This window comes from Protopterus annectens, chromosome 7.part1 (assembly GCF_019279795.1).
Source record: "Protopterus annectens isolate FY-2018-M chromosome 7.part1, PAN1.0, whole genome shotgun sequence".
In the NCBI taxonomy this organism is placed as follows: Eukaryota; Metazoa; Chordata; order Ceratodontiformes; family Protopteridae; genus Protopterus; species Protopterus annectens.
Window position 1 is genome coordinate 102,859,063 of NC_056740.1, and position 23,532 is coordinate 102,882,594.

General features: G+C 37.9%; 1 protein-coding gene across 1 annotated transcript in view; it reads left to right on the forward strand.

Moving 5' to 3' along the window:
• Positions 1–23,532, forward strand: part of CACNA2D3 (calcium voltage-gated channel auxiliary subunit alpha2delta 3) — a 2,619,084-nt gene that overhangs the window by 667,024 nt on the left and 1,928,528 nt on the right. Inside the window, exon 6 of the mRNA XM_044078472.1 lies at positions 10,081–10,098. Within this exon, the coding sequence (XP_043934407.1) occupies positions 10,081–10,098 (18 nt within the window). The remainder of the gene's footprint in view (positions 1–10,080; positions 10,099–23,532) is intronic.

Consider the following 23,532-nt stretch of genomic DNA (forward strand, 5'->3'; position numbering starts at 1 on the left):
TCATTGAGAGCGTGGGTGTGTGGTTTGTGTTTTTATGTGAAGGCAGTGCTGGTGTGTGTTCTGGAGGGCTATGTGTTCCATGTAGTGTGGTTCAAGTGTTAAGCTTCTCCTCTTGACCAGCTATTCCATTCTTGGCTGGAGAGTGTGTGGTTTTCAATATGGATATATAAGTGCATGTCTCGCAAGTCTGAGTGTTGGGAGGTAAGAGGAGATGGTTGTCAGTATACATGAGGCAGTTGCTACATTGCCTCAGGATGGCCAAGTTCACCAGGTTAATAGGAGAAAGCACAGAGAACTGACCTTTAGACATGCCTGGAGGGGTGGGCATTAATAATAAATAATAGAGCTATTTCCTTGTAGAATGTTTAGTGCTGGTAGCACTTTTGTGGGCTACAATAATTGCTACAAGAAGTCTGGTAAATTGCTAGACTAATAAGCTAGTAAAAGTGCAGGAGAGGAGAGAACTAGCGGATCTAAGGGAAAAAGTGAAGAGCAGACTTTGGCACCACTCAGAAGCTTGCAAACAGTCCTGGATATAGCTGTATCTGGACTAGACTAGTTACAGGAAAGATGGGAAACAAGTGCAAACATGGGATTTTATATCAGAAATCAAATTTAAATTTCATATACCTCTCTGCATATCTTTCTTTTTCTATCTTTCTGCCATTAAAAAATGATGTATACTTTTAAATCTCCATCCATATTGCTAAATTAAGTGTTACTCCTCTTACAACCTCTTCCCTTTCTGCTATGCTTATTCCTTCAGATATTATAAAATCATCTATTTCTAATTTATATCTATCTATATAGATTATATTATATTTATCTATGTGTCCAGAACTTTCTATTCCATATAACAGGTTCTCCGTATTTAATAACTTCTACCATTTTTCTTATATCGGTTCCTGTCTTTTCTTTTTGTTCCTTAAATCCCAGTTAAAATACCATGTTATTATAATATTCAAATTCACTACTACATTGTCCAATAATTGTTGAAATAAGGTATCCCTTCCTTTAAAACTAACATAAGCATATAAAGCTATAATTCTATATATGTTTTCTTGCCATCTCAAATCAATAATAGCTCATCTTCCCATTCTTACTGGTGTTGCATCGAACATCTTCTCTGCTCTTCTGAATAATACTGCTATTCCTGAAAAACATTCATTTCTCAAATCCCATATTATATTTTCATCCCATTTGTTTCTGTTCGCAATATTTCTTCGTTTGCTAAGAATCCTATGTCTACTAACACAATTATGTCTATAAAACATTTATTACATTGTTCTAAAATCTGTATCCTTCTTATAGGATTTTTATTAGTTTATATGTACCAAAAGAATTCTTAAATTATGACTTTCAAGAGGTTTTCCGGTTCCTTTCTTGGCTGGGGTGCTTTCTGTGCAGAGTCTACATGTCCTCCCTGCATTCCGTGGGTTTCCTCCGTGTGCTGTGGTTTCCTTCCACATTCCAAAGACATGCAGTAGGTGGACTGGACACTCTAAACTGGCCATAGGTGAGAATGTGTGCATGAGTGTGTGGTACAAATTAGCTACCTAGGCAGGGCTAGCCACCCGGTGGTGTAAACCTTGGCTCGACATGATTGGCACTGTGGAAGTGACACCCAGACCCCACCTACAAAATGAGAAGAAGGGGTTGCGGGTGGATGGATGGAGTCACTTTTTAATTTACACTACTCGTTACTTTCTTTTTTCCTTTAAATGTATTCATTTAAACTTCCTTTTCCTAGCTTCTTCCAGTAGACTTCATTTTTTCCTTTCACTCCTTTCCAGTTTAAATCTTCTTCATCCCTGATTTCTGAATCTTACTCTATCACCTTTCCATCTCCTTGTGTTTTATTTTTATATATTTTTTCTAAATTATCTTTCATTCCATTTCCCAGTACTTTTCATGTTGTTCTATAACCTCTCCCTTTTCTACTACCATTAAGCTCTTGTTTACAGTCCCTCCATAAATCCCCAGTTAGTTTATATTTATAACATTCTTATTCACATATCTTTGCATCATGCCCCATTTTCCCACATATATTGAATATATATATATATATATATATATATATATATAGTGTGTGTCTGTTTTTGGCTGTGCCCAGTAGTTCACAACACCCCAGTTACCATCAACATCTATAACACATGAATGTGCACAATTTTTCCATTTTCAAAACAATGTTGCAATCCCAGCCCCCAGTCCATAAATCCCTATTAAACTTTCAAATGTCTATCAGTCCTTTAAAAACTATTTTCAAAGCCTCTCTTTCTACTACTGTTCAAAACTGTATATGTACTTTTTTCTTTTCCAAAAAAAAAAAAAAAGAAAGAAAAGCGTTTACTACATAACTATTCCATCTCTGAATACTTGCATAAAAAGTAGTCTCAGAAATAATGTCACAAAATGTCTCATTTAAAATCTCTTGCCTCTTGGACTTTCACAACCAAATATAAAATGATAGTGTCCTCTACCTCATATCTGTTCAATGCATTATTCTTTTTACTTTGTATCCTCAGTACAAACGTCTTTTTCATGCTGCCATCTTTTTTTTTTCTTTTTGCTCAGAGCCACTTCCAACTGTCTCAGCATGTTTTTTTTTTCTATGAAACATCCAGTTTTTTGGATTACTTCTGACTCTTCCTCTTGAATTTTATTTATTTTCTCTCCCCAGGAAATGTCTCGTCTATTCTCTGGTTCACCATATATTGTAGTATATCATCCTGCAATCCTTCCAAATGGAGGATTGTAACAACACATCCCTGGCCGTCTCATAGGTTCATAGGCTCATAGATTAGTACTAAGCTAACTGCCCTTGCAAGCCATTTTAAGCCTAGCCAATTATCCCTTGTGAGACTCAAACTCTGCACCTTGTGTTTCTAAGGCAAACACCTTGACCATTAGGTCACCCTCCCAACCCACTGATTCTGCAAACAGATTTTATTGAAAAGGACCTCTGAATCTTTGCATGCATCTCCATGTGAATTGGTATTCACATCTGCTTCTTCTTTCTCTCTCTCTGTGCCATGCATCCTCCTCCCAGCCATCACTGTACCATGAATGGGATGTGCACATGTATAAACAACCAGTATGTCCACAAATAATGTTGTGTAATGAGTAAGGGAAATTCCTTGATGTCCTGGTGAAATATTCCCTAGCAGTATAAATACCACCTCATGTCTCCCCTGAAAATAGACTACTTGCCTAGTGGGACTAACGCAGTCAACAAAGGATAAATAAATACATTTAGCTTTTGTCATTGACTTTAGAAGTTTTTTTTTTTTTAGGTCTACAGCACAATATTAAAATCTTGTAAATTAAAACAAAGAATGTGAAACTGTTATTGAGTATTGCCAAAACAAGATCAAATGGCTTCCTTTTGGATGTGCTCTTCTTTTGTCATTTTGAAAGCTGTTAAGCTTTTTTGTTTTCTTATCAGCTTTGGGAGTTTGTTCCATGTAGCTGAGCCTAGTTAAGAGACGGCATTTTCTCTAATGACTGATGTGAAAGGTGGTTGGACTACCTTAAAGTTTTCTTGATGTCGAACTTTTAAAGAGTTGTTTTGTTCTCTTAATTGGCAATATTATTTTCATTGGGAAGCGGTATCCAGGCTTTAGGAATTTAAACAGTAAAGTACCAATCAAAAGTTTGGTTCTCTGAGTGATATAAGGAGATATTTGATATCCTTTATTATCTCAAAGTGATGTTTTCTAGACTCAGATTAGAGTACAGGTCTTTAAATCTTGTTTTTTATAGTCCTTGGCTTGTGTGTATTATAGGCTACTGGATGAATAATAAGGGCAGGCTGCACATATTTAGGAATAGAATGTTCTGGCAATGGTAGTCCTTGCATAGAGGTGAAAAGAGTTTTGGTGGTACAGCTTAAGTTAACAAGACACTTTTCCAGAAATATTTTCAAGACCTCTTGTGGAGCTTAGGCACTGCCTAGAATTAAGTGTACCATATGCAATGTAGCTTCCTCTATTTAGATAGCAGCATATTTAAAGATGTACATCTATATGTATTGTACTAGATAAAAACTGTGCGTTCACTGTTATTAATAGAGCAGTAAAGAAACAGGTGATACAGACATGCAGCAGTAGCAGCACTTAGACAAAAGCACTGACCGAATCAGCTAGCATCTCAGAACGTACAGCAAAGAAGACTGAAGGTAATAATGACAAAGAAGGCAATAATGCAGATGCAAAGGGATAAATGCCATCAGTAGCAGCTGTTGGAATTGCATCCATTTCTGCAGAAGAGGCCAGTGCCATAATTGCTTGTAGAGATCATTGAGCTGTCTTGGAAATGTGGTGACTACAGTCTACAGGAAAAGGCATGCAAAGATTTACCATAAATGTGTTTTTCTCTGCAGGAGGTGCAATAAACAGAATGAGGCCCCTGCCCTGCTGCATGCCATTTAGTCACTGTGCCTGTGGAGCTGCACAGCACTGACTTTGTCACTGGCATAAAGTAAAATATATTCAAGATGACTGCATCGCCCATTCAGCCCTGCTTCACCTCATGATTATCGTTGACAGTATATGATAATGCTCTTGCACACTGGTAACTATCCAGTAATGGAACATGTAGTTTCCATCTTTGTTGCCTGCAGATGATACTACCCTCCTGTCTTCAAGCAACGTTCATCTCCTGTGTCCACAGCAGTTTGGTGGATGATTAAGGAATTTTGTATGAAAACCAGCAATTGCAAGTATAGAGAACTACTGGAATAGTCATGTGCTAGTCAAAATTTAACACATGAATGGTTAAGGAGAGGTGACTTGAAACCAAAGTGAAAGGTTAGTAATGAGAACTCATGATAGTGGACTATTTGTATGCTGGTTTACAAAATCCACAGTAATGGTGGGAGATACAGACAAGCACAGGTTCTGTAGTAAAACAAACGAACAAAAAAATAAAAACAGTTATATATCTTGTTGTCTCTTTTGATATAATTGTGGCTGAGGATTTTTACACTGAAAGACAAAGTAATATAGCAACATTGTTACATTAGCAATTGCACACACTGCAGTGTTCAGGTGGCTGAGAAGCACTGGCAAGGTGGACCACAAAGAACTGCAGAATGGAGTACTGATCATGTGGGATAATACAATACCAACAGGTAAGAAAGTAGAAGCAATAAAAACAGATCTTCTGTTCAAAGAAAAATGGGCAAAGGTAAGCATTAGAGATATAAACCTTTAAAATGCCAGGATATATAAGCATAGGCTATTGAAATGTGGAATTACGGCATCCATATAGTTTAAATAGTAATAGAAGCAACAAGGCTAAAATAATTTGTGTATATTTAAATATGCTACCAATACAGGACACTCTTGTTTAAACTACATGAAGAGGCAGTTCTGATTACATTGCTAGTGTTGAGAAGAGCACACCTGATAAACATCAACAAATGAAGCAATAATAAGAACTTGAACTTCAATAGCACCCTGACTTGGGAATGAGTTTCATCTAAGTAATTTAATTTTAAACTGAAAACATATGGAGTAAACAAAAAAAAAAGAAAAGAAACAGATCATAGTTCTCCCCTGGAAGTGAGTGGACTGCAGTATGCATATCAAAGGATTAGCCACCACAATGGAAAAGTTTAATCATTTTGGAGTCCAGGCCTTATACGAGGTTAGACAATGCCAGGAGACAGAGCACAGAATAGTAGTAGCAGCACAAACATTATACAACACTATACCTCAGGAACCTCACATGGCCTTCCTGAAAACATTGGAGGGGATAAATGTATCTCCAAACACCATCATACTAGGTGACTTCAACTACCCTAATATAGACTGGGAACACTACTCAAGCCCGAACACTCTAACCCAAAGATTCCTGGAGTTCATAAACTCAAATGCCATGGAACAACTAGTCACCATCCCCACAAGAGGTGAAAACATACTTGATCTCATCATCACGAACATGGGATCAAAATGTTCAACACGTATACCCTCACTGGTGAGATCAGATCATAAACTAATCTCGCTGGAGGTCCTCATCCACCTGAAACAAAAAGACCACAGTGAAAAACTTCTCAAAAGCCGATTTCACACTTCTAAAAACTAGTGTGGTCTCCTTTAAGGCCCCTGAGCCAGTGGTAAACATTACTCAAACCGCTGAATCACTTACAAATGCCTTCTACCAGCACCTACAGGACTGCATGGATCAGGCAATCCCAAACAAAACTAAGACTCTCTGTACCAAGTCTGGTGGACCCCCGCCATAAACAAGCTCTACAACAAAAGGAGGAAGCTACTACAAGATAGAGCAAAATCCTTGAAACTAAGAGCTCTCATAAAATCATCCAAGGCAAATTTTGAAAGAAAAGGACTCTAAAGACAATCATAAGGCCTTCTTTAGCTATGTTAGAAACCTAGGAGGAAACTCCCAGATATGCTCAGAATTAGTTCAAAATAATGTGAAAATTACTGAACCTACACACATTGCTAACATACTGGCTGACAGGTTCAGTGCACTTTCCCCCCCCCCCCAAAAGGAGAGATATCTATTCCAGAGGATTGTAGCCCCAAACATCTCAGGTGAGAACTGCCCTCACTAAGGCAAAAACACAGCATCCATGGGACGGCTGTGAGCTTCATGAACTCAATGAGGAATTAAACCCACAGTTAGGACAGCTGTTTAATCTTAGCCTCACCTCAGGACGCACTCCCAAGAGGAGCGCCGCGGCGACTGTGGTCCCACTTCATGCCTCCACAGACCCTGGAAATTACCGCCCATTAGCTTGACAAGCCTTATCTGCAAAGCCATGGAGAGGATCATAATGGAACTCATAAATAAAGACATAGGGAACTTGCAGACTTTGGATCCAACCCAGTTTGGCTTTGTCAAAGGCAGATCCTGCCTCTTAAACTTGGTTGACTTTAAGGCCATTGATGAGGAAAGGCAGTCCATACAGCCTACCTCGCCTGGCAAGGCCTTCACACACATACCCCCACTCAGGTATCATCGAAAACTCATCAGCTTGAATGTAAACCCATACATCACAAGATGGGTTGCAACAGAACCCACAGGGTCAGAGTTGCTGGAGCCATGTCAGACTCAACATCTACTTTTCTGAAGTACAAGCAAACACAGGAGGGTTATGGCTGACAAAGTTTGCAGATGACTGCAAACCGGGCTATAGTGAAAACACATCTGACACAGATATCCTCAATAACTGGTGCCAGAGCCATGGCTGTACTCATCACTCAGACCTATGATTTGATACAAATGCCCTGTCTCGGAATGTATCTGACCAGACACCTGATGCAAACAAAATCCCAGTACATGTGAGGCAGAGCACCTCGCTGGCCTTGTTCAAGAGGAATCTTGACCAATGGATGGATTACTTCAGTGTCACTGCTTGACAGAGGCACAGAAAAGGCTTATAAATGCCCTTGGGCAGATAGCCTAGTATGAACCTATGAACCTATGAACCTATGAGAGTTGAATCATAGGGTAAAGATGTCAGTTTATCATTCTGGTCTGTTTTCCCACTTGTCAGTTATGGTCATGATGTTTGAGTATGGATTGAAAGGTTGAAAGAAAGATGCTTGTTGCAGACATGAGGTTGCGTTACAAGTGTGCTATTCTCACTCTCCATAACAGCATAAGTAACTTGGCAATCCAGATGGTGTTGAACTTGACTTATTGCTACTCCAGGCTAAGGAGAATCAATTAAAATGGCTCCTGTCTCTATATCAGGAAATATACCAGGAATAAATGACTGCTAGTGATACAGAAGTCTTATCAGGTCTGCTCAACCATACTCACTAGGATAAGTAGGTAAAAATGAGTGGAACGATTCATGATTTTTTTTTTTTCAAAATAAATCTAACAAACCACACAGCTAATCATTTGGTAATGGTGGTGTGTACATTCTAGGAAATGAAAACTTGAAAAAGTATGGAACCAGTCCCATTATGAGGCAAGTGGATTACCCTTTTACATTTCTGAGATCTGGGCCAATAACAATGGTCACTGGTATAGAAGAGTCAACAAAAGTGAGAATGGGTGACATTTCTAGTTCTTGGAGATATCCCAGAAGATATTGCTGTTGTGCAATGGTGTAAACGTTCCTTTTATGTGAAGCTTGAGTAGCACTCATGTAATAATAGACTATTACATGTTTTTGTATTGATACTGGCATTACTGTCTTCATACTCCACAAAAGTAAAACAATATACTTTGTCATCAGTGCCCTGGTAGGATATCAAAGAGGATGTACAGTGTCTTGTTGAATTATTTTTGTCACTTTGTCACATTACCAGCAACAGTATAGTCACTCTGCCTGGTTGCAGTCATCCAAAACAGTGAAATACAGGCAGACAGAGATAAACAGACAGAGGTATTTATCAGTATACAGTTTTAACTCAAGTTCAATAAAGTGGTGACACCATGGAGCAATAATTATGAAAGCAGTGTTTATGGATTTTTCAGGAGAGCAATCCTCTTTGCAATCCCATAAGGGATTTTCTCTACACCCTTGCGATTATTATACTCTATTTCTAATGTCACTGGACCTGAGAAAAAGAATAGGCCCAAAACACTGCAGCACTCAAGCTTTCATTCAAGTTGTTCTGTAGTGGGATTGTACAGTGCAGTGCATGTGTCTGCCTATCTCTCTCTCTGTCTGTGTATCTATCTGTAAGGAAATTGGTTCACTGCAAATTTGGTCAATCAGTCGGGTTGTGAAAGACAGTGCAAATGACTACAAGAGTTTTTTTTTTTTTTTGTTAGATTCATGGAAAGTCACTTTTTAGTTGGTTTTTTCATAATGCCAGTTATGCTAGTACAGAATGACCGTATTTTGATTGTTTGCCATTAGTGTGAGTCAATAAGTCGAGAATTCATTGTGTTCTGTTTGCTTTGTTGCCAGCCACTGTTTTTACCAGCAGGCTAGTCATGATACAGTCCTATCTATATATCTAACATTCTGTCTTTCCACCTCACTGTCTGTGAACTGAGAGTTTATCCCAGAGGTTTGTGGCTGTAAGCCAGTAAGCATTGTTCTGTGCTCTACAGGTGTTTCCTCAGGTCTCCTCTTAGAAACTATGCGTCTATAAACAAGTAATTGAAGCAGACACTAGTTCTGGTTACACCCAAAAAGACACCTGGCTGCAAATTAATTTGCCTATGTGTCTATTTAAATGGAAGTATAGAGCTGAATTACTAATTCACAGACTTGCAATGGGCTTAGAGTCCCTCAGTTACAAATCACATACTATCTGACTGCAACAAAGTTTCATAACTTCTGTTATGTTCCTAGTCAACTCAAACCAAGCATCCATAACTGGGCAATTCAGACAGTCTGTCAAGCAGTTTATTGTAAGCGCTTCATTGTTAAATGAAAGCCTGTCATTAGTCTGACATATTACAACTGCTGCACTGATACTGTGGTAAAGGTGAAGTGGTTGTGTACAATTTAAGGTTGTACAGACCAGTCTTTGTAGAATTTACTGCAGAACAAAATGGATTGAAGTCAATTTAATATATTACCAAATTAATGGTTTTGCATGTTAATGTGTGTTTTCTGAATATGTGAAATGTATATGTTTATAGGCATTATTTTTCAGCCTGATCAAACAAACATACATGTGTTTTTTTTATTTACACTGCATAACTATATAAGTAATGTGCATAGTACATTTTATTCTGTAGCTTTGGAAGTGTTTAGCAGGTTATCAGTTCTTTACAGAGGTAAATGAAAAGTGTGTACAATATTGAAGAAAAAGCTGATAGATGTTACAAGCCAAGCATTTTCCTATTCTTTAGCATTTGTTCACACTAAACCAATAATGCTACTCTAACACACAGCTGCTTTTTGTATACTGCAACAATTGCACAAATATATAACGTATTAGCCATTACAACGAAACAAAAACAAAACATGTTACCATTTCAGGCATTTCATTCACACTTTATTATTTTCTTGATATGCTGACTTTATAATCTAACAGTCTGCTTACAGGTAAAAAGTTGCTTTGATTTATAAAAATGCCTGAGTGTAAATCATAATCCATAACATCCTTTTTATAATCTTTTTTTTTCTTTTTTCAGCTTCCTCAGGCACAAAAGGTAAATCTTTAATTAATACTGTTTGTTATTCAAAGGAAACATATGTATCACAAACTTCATTCAGTTATGTGAGCGTATGAAAGCCATTTCTTCATTTATTGTCAGTCATTATTTTTTACCGCAGTGCATAGTGATTTTTTTCCATCCAGTCTTAGTAACCACAATGTAATTAAGACCCTTCCTGTCTTGATAATCATTCTAATTATTGTATTCTCTGAAGCATGCTCTGCAACAAAATAATGAACAGAATTTCTGCTGGCTCTGATTTTGAGGACATTTAACCTTTCTTATCAGGCATGTTGAAGATCATAATTGTAGCTTCCTTCATGCATTTTGTAATCAGGAAAATATTTTTATTTTAGATTACCTATTATTATAAGGATTATAGAAGTGGATTAGTCATCAGAATTTCTCCAAATGAAAGAAATGTGACTATATTTCTCTGTAATTTTACCTAATGCCATGGATTTCTTATTAGTCTGTATTGTCTTTGATATGTTAATTATTTCATCCCGATTTCCTTTGGTGAAAAAGTATGCGATGTTTCCATTTATAAATGTTGGATAATGCCATATCACATTATTAGACTTAGTTTTCAGTGTTGAATTGGCTTTGCAGTCAAATGCCTTAAAGTGACCATTGCTGTTATAGAAGAGATGATTCTTTGAAAAAGTAAATGCATTTAATTTTAAAGTTACATACTGTTTAAAGAATGTTAATATCAATTACGTGATCTTGTTTTTTTTAAATTGGTCCAGTAAACCATGTTTAGAAATGAGAGGGAGGCATTATTAAGGGTCCTTCTAGCAGCACTAACATAATATTTAACATTTTGTTTATTAGTGATAATGTAACTGATTATCATGTTCTGGTATTCTTTTGTGCTGTTTTGCACTTATTAATTCCCTTACTGTGGCTGCAGTTCCTTTTATAAAACTAAAAATGGAGATTCCTTACTTGCATGTTAAAGATGCATTCAGTTACCAGTCATTATAAGAATGCATTTTGGTGGGAATACATAGGATCCTAAGGATAAGGCTCTGTTAACTGTTTTCATGAATTATAGTCACATTGTCTATTTTCTTTATTTCTGTGAATTATTGTCTGTGTCTCTGTATGTTTTTGTTAGCAGTATAGGAGGCAATATCTCATTTCACTGTTTAATAGTTAAATATTCAAATAATGAATATAGCAGGATAACTGTAACAAAGTATAAACAGTGACTATTTATGGCTTTTCGGAAGTTTTATATAGCCTGATGCAGAGGGGTGTTGCATAGCTCACTCTGTATCAATGTAAAAATATATTAAAAGCAGGCTCTATAGCGTGGATTAAGATTTTCTGTCCAATTTCATGTAATTAACTTGCTTATTTTTATTCTGAGATGTTGTCTCCTATAATGGATATGTCTTCAAAAATGTCTTTACCTTTCTAGTGTCTGTAATGTTCCTGACTGTTTTCTTTTTCCTTTTCTGTAACCCTTTGCCTTCAGTAAGTAGATTTTTGTCCTCCTTTTATCTTAATTTTTCTTAATTTTTTTCATTTCCAGAACTTAGGTTGACATCTCTCATTTTGTCCATCACATCGTTATTTTTGCTTTGAACTGTTGAATTAGCTGTAAATGAGTACTAAAAGAAATATTTTATAAGATTCTGTATCCCACGGCTATACATAGAGGTTTTAATATTTCAGACAATTGTTTGTAAAATAAATAGCCAAGGAGGTGATACTGCAGTGAAGTATAGGGTCGACATTTTTTGCTAAATAAAAAAAGGTACAAGTTCATATTTTTAAAGACTGTGGAATGGAAAAAAGTCATGTGCATTTCAAGCAATAAGACAGTTGCAGAAACATTTTTGTTAATATTTATGTGATATTTTCCCTGACCAGTAACACATTTATCAGTAAAGCACTGTAAGTATATTTTATATATTACAGGTTACATAAGCCCTTGATGTCAGAATAAGAAACGTTAGCTCAGAAACAGCTCGTAAACATTTTTTGATTACCAAATTAGAAATATTTACACAATTGCTTTATTAATTAATAAATAAGTAAATATCACAGAGCAACTGATTAATGGTCATATGCATGAGAGTGTGTGTGTGTGTGTGTGTGTGTGTGTGTGTGTGTGTGTGTGTGTGTGTGTGTGTGTGTGTGTGTGTACATGCACCCATGTGTGCATTTTGTTTTATTTATGTTATAACTCAAAATTATCCTGTTGACTTGTATTCTTCCTATAGAAGTAGATAAGCAGCCTCCAAGCAGTAACAGAGAAAGTGTTTAAAGCTCAGTTGAGTAATTCTGAGCCCTAGATTAATCGAGTCATGTTTGTCTTTTCGGCTTTTCCTAGTTAGGGGTCGCCACAGCGGAACTCCAGTCTGCTAATGATTGGCAGTAGATTTTTATGGTGCTGAGTTGCCAGCCCGACACCCAACCTTCAGCGAAGGCACGCCCATTCACGCATGTCTTTCGGAGGCCACTCGACCGTGGGGAGGACATGCAGACTCCACACAGAAGGCCCTCCAGCCGAGAATCGAACAGGAGAACCTCTTGTTGTGAGGGAACAACGCTACCGCTGTACCACCATAAATTATCAAAAAAATGTGGTACAGTGGAAGGATCACAAAGATGTTTTCTTCAAAACAAAAGCTAAACTCCAAAAGCTTTCATTTTAATGCAATGCCTGATAAATCAAAAAAATCTTACAACTGCAATAATCTGACTAAGGAATGATTTGTCTTTTTTTGTTGAAGGACTTTAATGCAGTCCTCAGAATCATGTGAATTTAAGTGCAATTCGGAGTATTTCTGCTCCTCTAATGTGCAGCAATCTATGAGTTAGTATACATAAGTATCAGTGGAGTGGGGATAGCCCCCATATTTGGATAAATGTTTTAAATGTCTAACAATAACATTTGAAGATCCTTGTTACATGTGTTAATTCACTAATAAACTTTCTTAGTTTCAGTATTCATACTATTGAACTTCAAACTTCTGAAAAGAAGCTCTTTAGAAACAATGGGAGGACCACAAAGAAATTTTCCACATTTTGTTTAAATCAAAAGTTAAAATACACAAGCTTTAACATTAATGCAAGGCTTTGGTAAACCAAAATAGTCTAAAATTAGCAAAAATCTGGCACAGGAGCCACATTAGAATGGCAGAGAAGTTTTATTCAAAACAAAACATAATGTCCACAAGGGTTTGTATTAATACAATGCTGGATAAACTAAATGAGACATAAAATTAGCAAAACTCTGGCTCAGGGACCACATGAGGATCACAAAGAGAATTTACTTAAAGCAAAATATAAAATCCACAAGCTTTCATATTAATACAATTATTGATAAACAAAAGCAGTCAAAAATCAACAAAAATTTAGCCCATGAACCACAACAGGATCACAAAGAAGGCTTATTCAGAGCAGAAGTTAAAATGTACAAGCTTTCACGTTAACACAACATTAATTCACACAGATATTTTAGGGTAGCAGCATTCAGTTTACACACAAGCAAGTAAGTACTGGCATGTGTGGTAAAGCTAGTATCTATCTTTGTTGCCTTAGTATTCGCTTTCTATAATTATTTACGCCTCTTCAATCTTTCCTTCGTGCACTCTACTTTATATGCATCTGGTATTATAGTCAGGAGATTAACCCCTTCTTAACTGTAGTACAAGTCTTACTGCAAATGATTCTGTACTACTTGGATGGAACTTAATAACAAGCAATAAGACAAAATATCTTGTAAATAAATGTCTTGTAAGCCTTTTAATTTCTCTTAGCATGCAAAATCCATTACCCAATCAATGTTCCTTCTAAGCTGTGGATATTCACAGCCATTCACACTGTAATGAGACTCCATTGCAAACTGGAAGTATGGCCATGCATACATGCTGGCAAAGAATGTAATCCATGTTTAATTTATGTCTTTGACTAACTGGTTTTTGTATGCAGTCAAATATATTACTATTATATAGTTAGTATTTTATAGTGAATCATTATCTGCTCAATTATGGCTTCTGCAACTTCTGAAACTTATAAAAACTGGATGAGCAATTTATGTCATAATGATATCTATCATGGCATGTCACTAATGCAGTTAATATTATATTTTGAGTGCAACTCAGAACTTAGAGGAGAAATTGCCTGCAACAGCAACTCTGCAGCCACTGAGGCATTGTTTAAAGATGTAGAGCTCACACCAGACAGGGACTAAAGGTGGTGTCTTGATTTACATCAAAAATAAATATTCCCCAAGGCTGGTCAAACAGGACAATGCACTTGAGCTACTCCATGTTCAAATTACCATAGGCAGAATCTAGTGCCACTTCCTTGCAAGCTATAGGTCCCCCTCTATGGCCCATTAAACTCATACCATGTATTTAAACTTATTAGAAGCACTCGTCATCCAACCCAATACCACACTCATGGGCGACTTTGATTACTCCACTTTTACACTGTAAAGTTCTGCAGGCCTCTTTAGCCTGGGTTTCCAAGTCTTTTAGCATAAAAACAAGATGTGTTTGTACCCATATGTACAGCACATTTTGTTCTTATCAGTAATGCTGACTGGGTTTTTATTGATTGAGAGTGCATTTACTGAAGATGTATGCAAACTGTGAAACCTGCTTTAATATGGCTGCATTTCTAGAATTTTGCAAAGAAAATACTGTATTTGTGTGCATTTAAATGATACCTTTTCCATCAACTCCTCATGAGATACCTGAACACACACAGGTATCTATTTCTGTAGTTACTGTTGTATTTACTTTATAAATCTATTAATATGATCTGTGAAGGATGGTATAATGATTAGTAGAACTAATATAAAATAAGGTTTCTTTATCTGGTAAGTAAACTTGCAACTTTAATTTTGACCACCAGTTACAGCATTTATGGTCTATTTGGATGAGAGTATCTTAACTTTATGATTTAATTATAACTGGACAAATCTTTAACATGTTATAATGGGTAAATTTTTATTTTACACCTGTAATATACATATCTTGAAGCATAATTACCATATACTGTATTAACTTGTGTCTGTAATCTTCAGCTAGATTTGTTACTAATAATCCTATTTACCTTTTTAATTTTTATGTGCTATAATAGCTGTAAATATCTATGTGCTGTAATAGTAGAAGTACCTTTACTAAAAGTATTTTTTCTGTATTTTAGAACTGTATCTTTGCATACCGTCAGTATTGTTTTAACTTTGTCTAATGTGCAATTATTATTATATAAGGTGCATTCTGTAAATTAATTAACAAAATAAGCTTAACCTGATATGCCTTGAGTATATTAAATTATTATTGCTACGTATTCTTTAAATACTCTGTCTTAGTAAGCCTGTTAAAATAATTCTGTCACTTTATCCTTAAAACTAATGACTGAATAATGTGAAGTGTGATGTAGTAATGCTGTTAGTAATGCATGATGTAGTAATTTACAAATCGCTCTGTTACTTTACCCTTAAAACTGATGACTGAATAATGTTGTGCGATGTAATTTTATGTTGTGTCTAGTAATGCAGTCAAAAATGTATAACTGAGTACTAATGTTATATTCGGAAATTTGACTGAACTGTACTATACCGAATACATAATTTAGTATTAATGTCATATTCTGAACCTTGTCTGAAATTTACATTAAAGTGATCCATATTTATACTGAACATCTAAATGTTATACTCTGGAAACTAACTAAACTAATACTAAAGGAATGCCTTTACTGCCAGTGTTACCTGAACACAGATAAAAACATAGCATGAAATCTGGTAACGCTATATTTTGGAGATCAAAGTATTAGTAAAGGAATACCCTTTTTCTGTCAGTATTATCTGAACACAGATAAAAGCTTTATTTTTATTTTTTTCTGCATAAAATAAACATACACTGCTAATATACTCTTGTAAGTCTGTAAACAAACTGATAGCATACTATAGTGGACTAAACCACCCATACTAATAAATACATTCCTGCAAGTCTGTAACTGAACTTATACTGTACTACACTGAGATGGAAAGGCTATAACTTTATAGGTTCATAGGTTCATAGGTTTATACTAGGCTATCTGCCCTAGCCCAAATTTTGTGGCACCTTATATGAAAATATGAGAAAAAAAATGTTGGTTTTGTCTGTCTGTCCAGTGACACACACACACAGAGAGATGGTAAAAAACCTCGATCTCCCATCCACAGGTCTAGATTTCTCTTGAACAGAGTCAGATCCTTTTGGTGAGAACTTTTGGGGTCTCTCCAATTGCTGCAGATGTCGGGTGAGATACATCCAATGACCTCACTAGATCTGATGGTGAATGATCCTTCATGATCAGGTGGGCAATGTGAAGGTCTTTCTAACCACTTTAATGTCAACCCTCCCCCAGTCCCCTGATAACCTCTTCAGTGTATTGCCACCTATATGGTAGCTTGGGGTTACCTTGTTTTTTTAACTCAGCCCATGGCTCTGGCACCCCACTATCTGTTTCCGTGAGTCCCTTCTGAAGGATATCATTGTGTCGAAAGCCTTGCAAGGTCAAGGTAGGCTGTCAAAGCTAAACTGGTCGGGTCCAATGTCTGGCAAGTCCCCTATATCTGGGTCCGAGGAGGTGCCCTTTTGTGAGTGGGACCAGTTTTTAGCTTTAGAGAGCAGATGTTGGCAATGTCTGTGTTGTCTGTGGATTTTTTGTATTTTTTGGACTAATTCTGAGCATATGAGAGTTCCTGGGAGTTTCCTAACACATCTGAAAAAAAAAGGCTGATTGTCCTTTGAATCCATCTCAATTTTTTCTCAAAATTTGCCTTTTTTTAGTTTTGATTTATTTGCTATTTTTTTTTTAAATAATGGGTGACTTCCTTTTCCTTTTTTGGATTTTGTTCTATCATGTAATAGCTTTCTCCTCTTATTTGTTTTGTTTGTTAATGTGGGGTCCACCAGACTGACGCTTTGCTTTGTGGAAAGAGTCTTGGTTTTATTTGGGATTGCCTGATCCATGCAGTCCTGGAGGTGTTCATAGGAGGCATTTGTAGTAGTGTGAAGTTTGCTAGAGAAGTTCTTCACTATGGTCTTTTGTTTTTCCAGTGAGAGATTATGAGATCTCAGAGATCCACCAATGAGGGATATACGTGTGTTCCCCATGTTTGTTCCCTGTGTTTGTGACAGATCTAGTATATTTATCTTCTCGTGGGGAAGTGTACTAGCTGTTCCATGGCATTTGAATCTATGAACTCCAGGAGAAGTCACCCAATGGTGGTGTTTGGAGATATTATTTATACCCTCAGTGTCTTCAGGGCTGTGTGGGGTTCCTTGAGTTTGAGAGGGTGTGGCCTGTAGCATGCTACAATTTGTAGAGCAGTTTTGCCTAGCCTTGAACCTCAGTTACAGCACAGACATCGATGTTCTCCATTAAGGAAAGGGGGGCCCCCCGGTGCATTTTGAGATTTAGACTCTGGCATTGAGCAGCATTAAGCCCTTGCCCAGATGCAGCGTTATTATTAAATCAAAGGGAAACCTCAGTGGCATTGTTTTTTCCCATCATAACCTCAAATGGAACTAAAGTACTAATTTGACACTGTATTAATATTTTAGCATTTTTTGTATTTTTATATCTCTATAAAATTAATCTTAACTGTTGAACTTTCTCTGTCTATTCTGGGTCTCTACAGTCATAATTTACTCTTCAGTGAGCAAGTTTCCACCCACTGTCTTAACATAGCCATTCCTTTAGCTAACATCATTCAGTTTTTTCAGTACTACTGAATGTTGCAAGGATTTACTATTACTGTCTACAATCTTCTTGGACAAACAGTAAGAACTTTTATTGGATAAAACTGTCACTAATAATATTAAACTGATCTTTACCATACTGTTTTAGGGCATATAGTACTATCTTTAATTCAGCTCACCGAGCTGGTCTTGGATAAACAGTAAGAACTGTTACTGCATAAAACTGTCACTAATAATATTAAACTGATCTTTACTATGTTGTCTTATGGCATGCATTACTGTCTTTACTTCAGCTCACTGAGCTGGCCTGTAATTTGAAAACTCAGTTGCACAAGAACATGTGTCTGGTGTGCTTGGTAAACTGCAGTTTCTGCATGAAATATATGTATGAAATATATACAGTCTTGAACCATTTACATATACACATTTATTACTAGAGCTGAACTGATCTGATGGTAAAGATCAGTTTAATTTTCTACTTGTCTGTCCTGGCTGGCTCACCTTTGAAAAAAGCGGTATGACTGTAGGATACTGAAATTAACTGGAAACAACTGGAAGAAACTGGAATGAGACTGGAATGAATGTCTTTATCTGTTAATTACAAAGAACTGTGTGAACAGGTGCCAGTCTCTCCTTTTTGGGCCAAATCGGGTATTGCACCGCCAAGAATATCTGCATATCACGTCCAAAACGTTTAGACTGAAGTCATCTAGGATAAGGAAGTTGTTATGTCTAGGAACTGAAGTGATTATGTTATTTACTGGTGTTTGGAATTTTTGGAATGAAGAAGGATGTGGTAGGTAAGCTACTGGTATGTAATATAGGTTTACTTGTGGTGCTAAATTTGTGTATAATCCAGTTTGGGTTGGGCTCAGCTGTGGTACTGGACTGTGTTACTGGTCCTAAGTTTAGGCAGGATCTGTAGAGTAGTAATGTGTCATCACCATTTTTGATTCTAAGACTTGCATCAAGGTACTAGACATAATTTGGAAAGAAGTAATCAATGGCTAGGTTGTTGCATTTAAGACAGGACAGCATAATCACACTAATGTCTGGAGGACTGAGTTGGTGTTGGTTTGGTCTACTTAATTTTAAATTCATTGAGCACTGATAAGGAAACAGGAATGTTTACATGAATTGCTTTGTTTTTTATAGGTTGGTGTTGGATAGAGGATCTGTGTTTGGTTCAGTATTGCTTTTAAGAAGTAGTATTAATAACAGAAGGATTAATTTATGGAGAAATTTAAGTAATTTAGGTAATTTTAAGAATCATTCATGTCAGGCTTAAAAAGAGGAATTGGACATAGAGACTGTGTGCTACTTGGGACAATCTGGTGAGGGGATGGAGTTTATGGATGGGATGATATTTGTACATTTTTGCCATGGTTTGTGAGGAACTTATAGCTGATGTTGCTAGATGATATGGGAAATAATTAATTAGTGTAAAGTTTTGACCATTTAGATGCTGAATAGTGAAATTAAGTAGTAGAAGTTAGGCAGGACAGAGCATCAACTTGGTGGAAGATGTTTTGTTAAGTATGCTGGATAGTTTTTTTCAAAGGTGGTTATTTACTATATAATTAGTATGCCTTTCCATTTGTGTATTATTGTGGATATATATAGGTTCATAGGTTGTTACTGGGCTATAGGCCCTAGGGATCTATACAAGCCTAGCCATAAGAATTCCCTGGATATTTCTTCCCAAAATATTTTCTTCCCTGGACCCCTATCTAGCAGAGCGACTGACATGATAGCGGGGGTGAATTTTTTATCTCCCATCCAGTCATCAAGGTTCCTTTTGAAGAAGGCCAAGGAGGCACTCTGCTTGACATGTATGGGCAGTCTATTCCAGAGTCTGGGGAGTCTCTGGGTCAGGAACCTATTCTTCCAGCATGTTTGTTCATTGTGATGACAAGGTTTAGATCCCTGGAGCATGTGGCTCTGAGGAATTGGGATTACTTTAAGTGTAGCATGTCCAACAGCTCAGGGTTTGACATGGCCTTGTATATTAAGCAGAGATTGCTTCTGAGTAGACGATATGCCACAGAGTATAGCTGGAGTTTTTATTAGATGGTCAGCATATGGCATCTGCTTTAGGCCTGTGATTCTTTTAGTGAGGTATTTCTGTGGCCTTTTCAGCTATTGCAGATGTCTTGTGAGGTACATACCAAATGGGGCGTTATACTCTATAATGGGTTTAATGAGGTATAAGTACAGTGGGACAATGAACTCCTTTTTTTGGATGAAAAGCCCTTAGTGATGAGGCGTGCCACATAGAAGGATTTTCTGACAGTTGTGATGATGTGGTTATCGAAGGTGAGACCACTGTCCACCTGTGTCCCTAAGGTCCTCATCACACTTTTGATGTTTAGTGTACTGCCACCTATGTGGTAATTCATGGGTACATGTTTTTTTCCAAAAGGGATAACTATACATTTCTTGGCATTAAGCGTGAACCCATGGCTCTGGCACCAGGCATCTGTTTCTGTAAGGCCCTTTTGTAGAGTATCCACAGCATTTGGGGATTCAATAATGTCTCCCAGTTTGCAGTCATTTGCGAACTTTGTTAGCCAGAGTCCCTTATTGTTGGCCTGTACTTCAGAGAAGTAGATGCCAAACAAGAGTGGTCCCAAGACTGAACCCTGAGGTACTCCACTTGTCACTTGTCTGGAGCTGGATTTGGAGTCAGCTACTTTTACAGTCTGGGTTCTGTCAGTAAGCCAGTTGGCAACCCATCGAGTGACATAAGGATTTATGCCCTGCTTAGTAAATTTATCTATGATTCCAGAGTGGGGGATGGTGTTGAAGGCCTTGGCAAGGTTCAGATAGGCTGTGTGGACCACCTTACCCTCGTCCACAGCTCTGGAGACTGATTCAAAAAAGGCAATCAGGTTCAGGAGACAAGATCGGCCCTTCACAAACCCAAACTGGGTGGGGTCCAGTGTTTGAAGATTGCCATTGTCTTTGTTTATAAGTTCCATGATAATGCGTTCCATGCCCTTGCAGATCAGGCTTGTCAGACTGATGGGACGGTAGTTCCCGGGATCCAAGGCAGATCCTCCCTTGTGGAGTGGGATAACTGTAGCTGTGTGTCACTCAGTGGGCACGAAGCCTGAGGTGAGGCTATGATTAAACATGACACTTAGCTGAGTTGCCAGTTCATTTTGTAGTTCGTGTAGTACACAGCCCGGGATGTCATCTGGTCCAATGGATGCTGTATTCTTAGCTTTGGAGAGTGCAGTTTCTACCTGTGTGGCCATGATTACTGGAATTTGGCAATCTTTTGGTATTGAGATGGGCCCTTTAGGTGGTGAGGGGGGGGGTGAAGTTGGCACTAAATCGATCTGCCAGGATATTGGCAATATCCTTGGGATCATTATATTTAATGCCATTCTGTTGTAGCTCAGAACCAATCTGAGCATTGCGATTTAAATTCTTGACATAACTACAGAATGCCTTGTGGTTGTCTTTGGAATCTTTGGCTATTTTATTTTCGTAACTAGCTTTTGAGGATTTTATGAGGGATCTCAGCTTCTTACTGAGGCTGATGAGGGAGATTTTTGCATCCTGGGATTTTCCTGTTTTCTGCAACAGTTTCCTCCTTTTGTTGTATAGTTTGTTTATAGCAGGGGACCACCAGATTGGCTTTCTTTTTTTGGAGGAGAGCATCTTGGTTCTATTTGGGATGGCACGATTCATGCACAAGTGGATGTGCATGTACAGTGCCTTAGTGTAGGATTCAGCAGTTGAACTTTCTGATCCTGTCTGCATGGGTGTCATGAAGTTTGTCACTTCTGACTTAAGTAGCATGAAGTTGGCTTTGGAGAAGTTTTTTACAGAGGTTTCCTTACTGGGGGGTTGGGGGTGGGATGTGGATTTCAAGGGTGATTTGCTTATTGTCAGACCTGACCAATGAGAGAGTGACCACTGGTGTGGAGAATCTATTTCCCATGTTTGTAATGACCAGGTCTAGGATATTGCAGCCCCTGGTGGGACAATAGATTAGCTGATCCAGGGCATTGGAATTTATGAATTACAAGAACCGTTCGAAAAAAGGTGTTGGTACCCGAGTAGTTTTCCCAGTTAATGGCAGGGTAGTTGTAATCACCCAGTATTAGGGAGTTTGGTTGTATCTTAATATTTTCCAGTATGTTTAGAAAGGTGTAGTGAGAATCTTGGGGCATGGTGGGGGATCTGTAGCGAGCTACAAATTGGATTGCAGCCTTACCTAGTGTTAGTTGCACCTGGAGAATTTCAAATGTATTGTGTTGGGCAACTAGCCTGGAGGTGTGAATATCCTTGGTGAATATGAACACTCCTCCACCTTTAGTGTTTCGGTCTTGGTTTTGTGGCCGAAAAGTGTGGTAAGAGTTGTAGCCTGGTACTGCTGGGGTGCTCTCTGGAGCCTTGAACCAGGTCTCAGTTATTGCACAGATATCGATGTTCTCCATTTTTAGGAGTGCCTCAAGAGAATGCATTTTGAGGTTTAGACTTCTAGCATTGAGTAGCATTACCTTCAGATTTTGCATGCTTGTATCTGTTATGGTGGTGGTTTTGTCCTTTGAACCTTGCCTAAAAAAGGCACTATAGGGATGGCAAGAGCTTTAGCCAGTAACCTGAATCCCAGGGGTGACAGGTGCAGACCATCTCTGACAAAGCATTGTAGTTTGTCGATCATGTCTTCCCAGGCAGACAGATACTGGATCCCCTTTGAATGACAGCAGAAGCTTAGCCAATTGTTGAAGTCAATCATTTTATCCTTCTTGGAGAAGGCAGGATGCTACTCAGGGCTAGGGTCATACCTGCCTGGGCCACATGATCCGAGAGCTTTTCCATGTCTCTTTTCATGTAGTCCAGGGAGGTATGTCTCAAGTCATTCATTCCAACATGGACAATGACAAAGTCATATTTGTACTTGTTGTGGAGTGACTTGAGTGCATGCATTATGTGGTGGATCCTGGCACCTGACAGGCAGCGGACTGTAATTTTCCCCTTGTTCAACCTGGTGAGTGGGACATCAGTGTGCCTGATTATAGAGTCACCTATGACTAAAGTGTTGGGTACATTGTCTTGCCTTAAGGGCTGTTGTTGGGTGGCACACTGGTGTTGTGAGCTGTGTGTCACTTTGGATGTGACTGGTGTTTGTGTTTCAGCTTCGGAGGTCCTTGTTGCTTGGGCAGGTTAATGTTAAGGGCCTCTGTATATGTGGATTTAGTGTTACTATGTGTGGGTGTTGATGGTGTGTGTTTTGAAGGGCTATGAGTTACTTGAGGTGTAATGCAGGTGTTAACCTTCTTGTCTTGACTGTCTAGCACAATCTTGGCCGGAGAGAGCTTTGCTCTCAATTTGGCTATGTAAGTGCACTCTCGCAGGTTGTAGTGTTGGGTGGTAGGAGGAGAGGCTTGTCTGTGTACATATGGCAGTTGACGCATTGCCCCAGTATGTCCAAATTCACCAGGTGGACAGGAGAAATCACCGGAAGCTGACCTTTGGACATGCCTGTTTAGGTGCTTTTTTTGTAAAGTACAAGAGCTTTGCAAGGTACTTTGCAATTATACACTGTTTAGTGCCTACAATTAATTTCTCCTTATTAACAAGGAGAGTTGAGTGCTTGTATCAGTTTCAGGCTTCCTAGTGCTTTCCAGCAGGTTCTAGAGGAAGTGCTAGTCACAAGGGGTTCAGATTTTAGTGCCACTACTGAGAAACC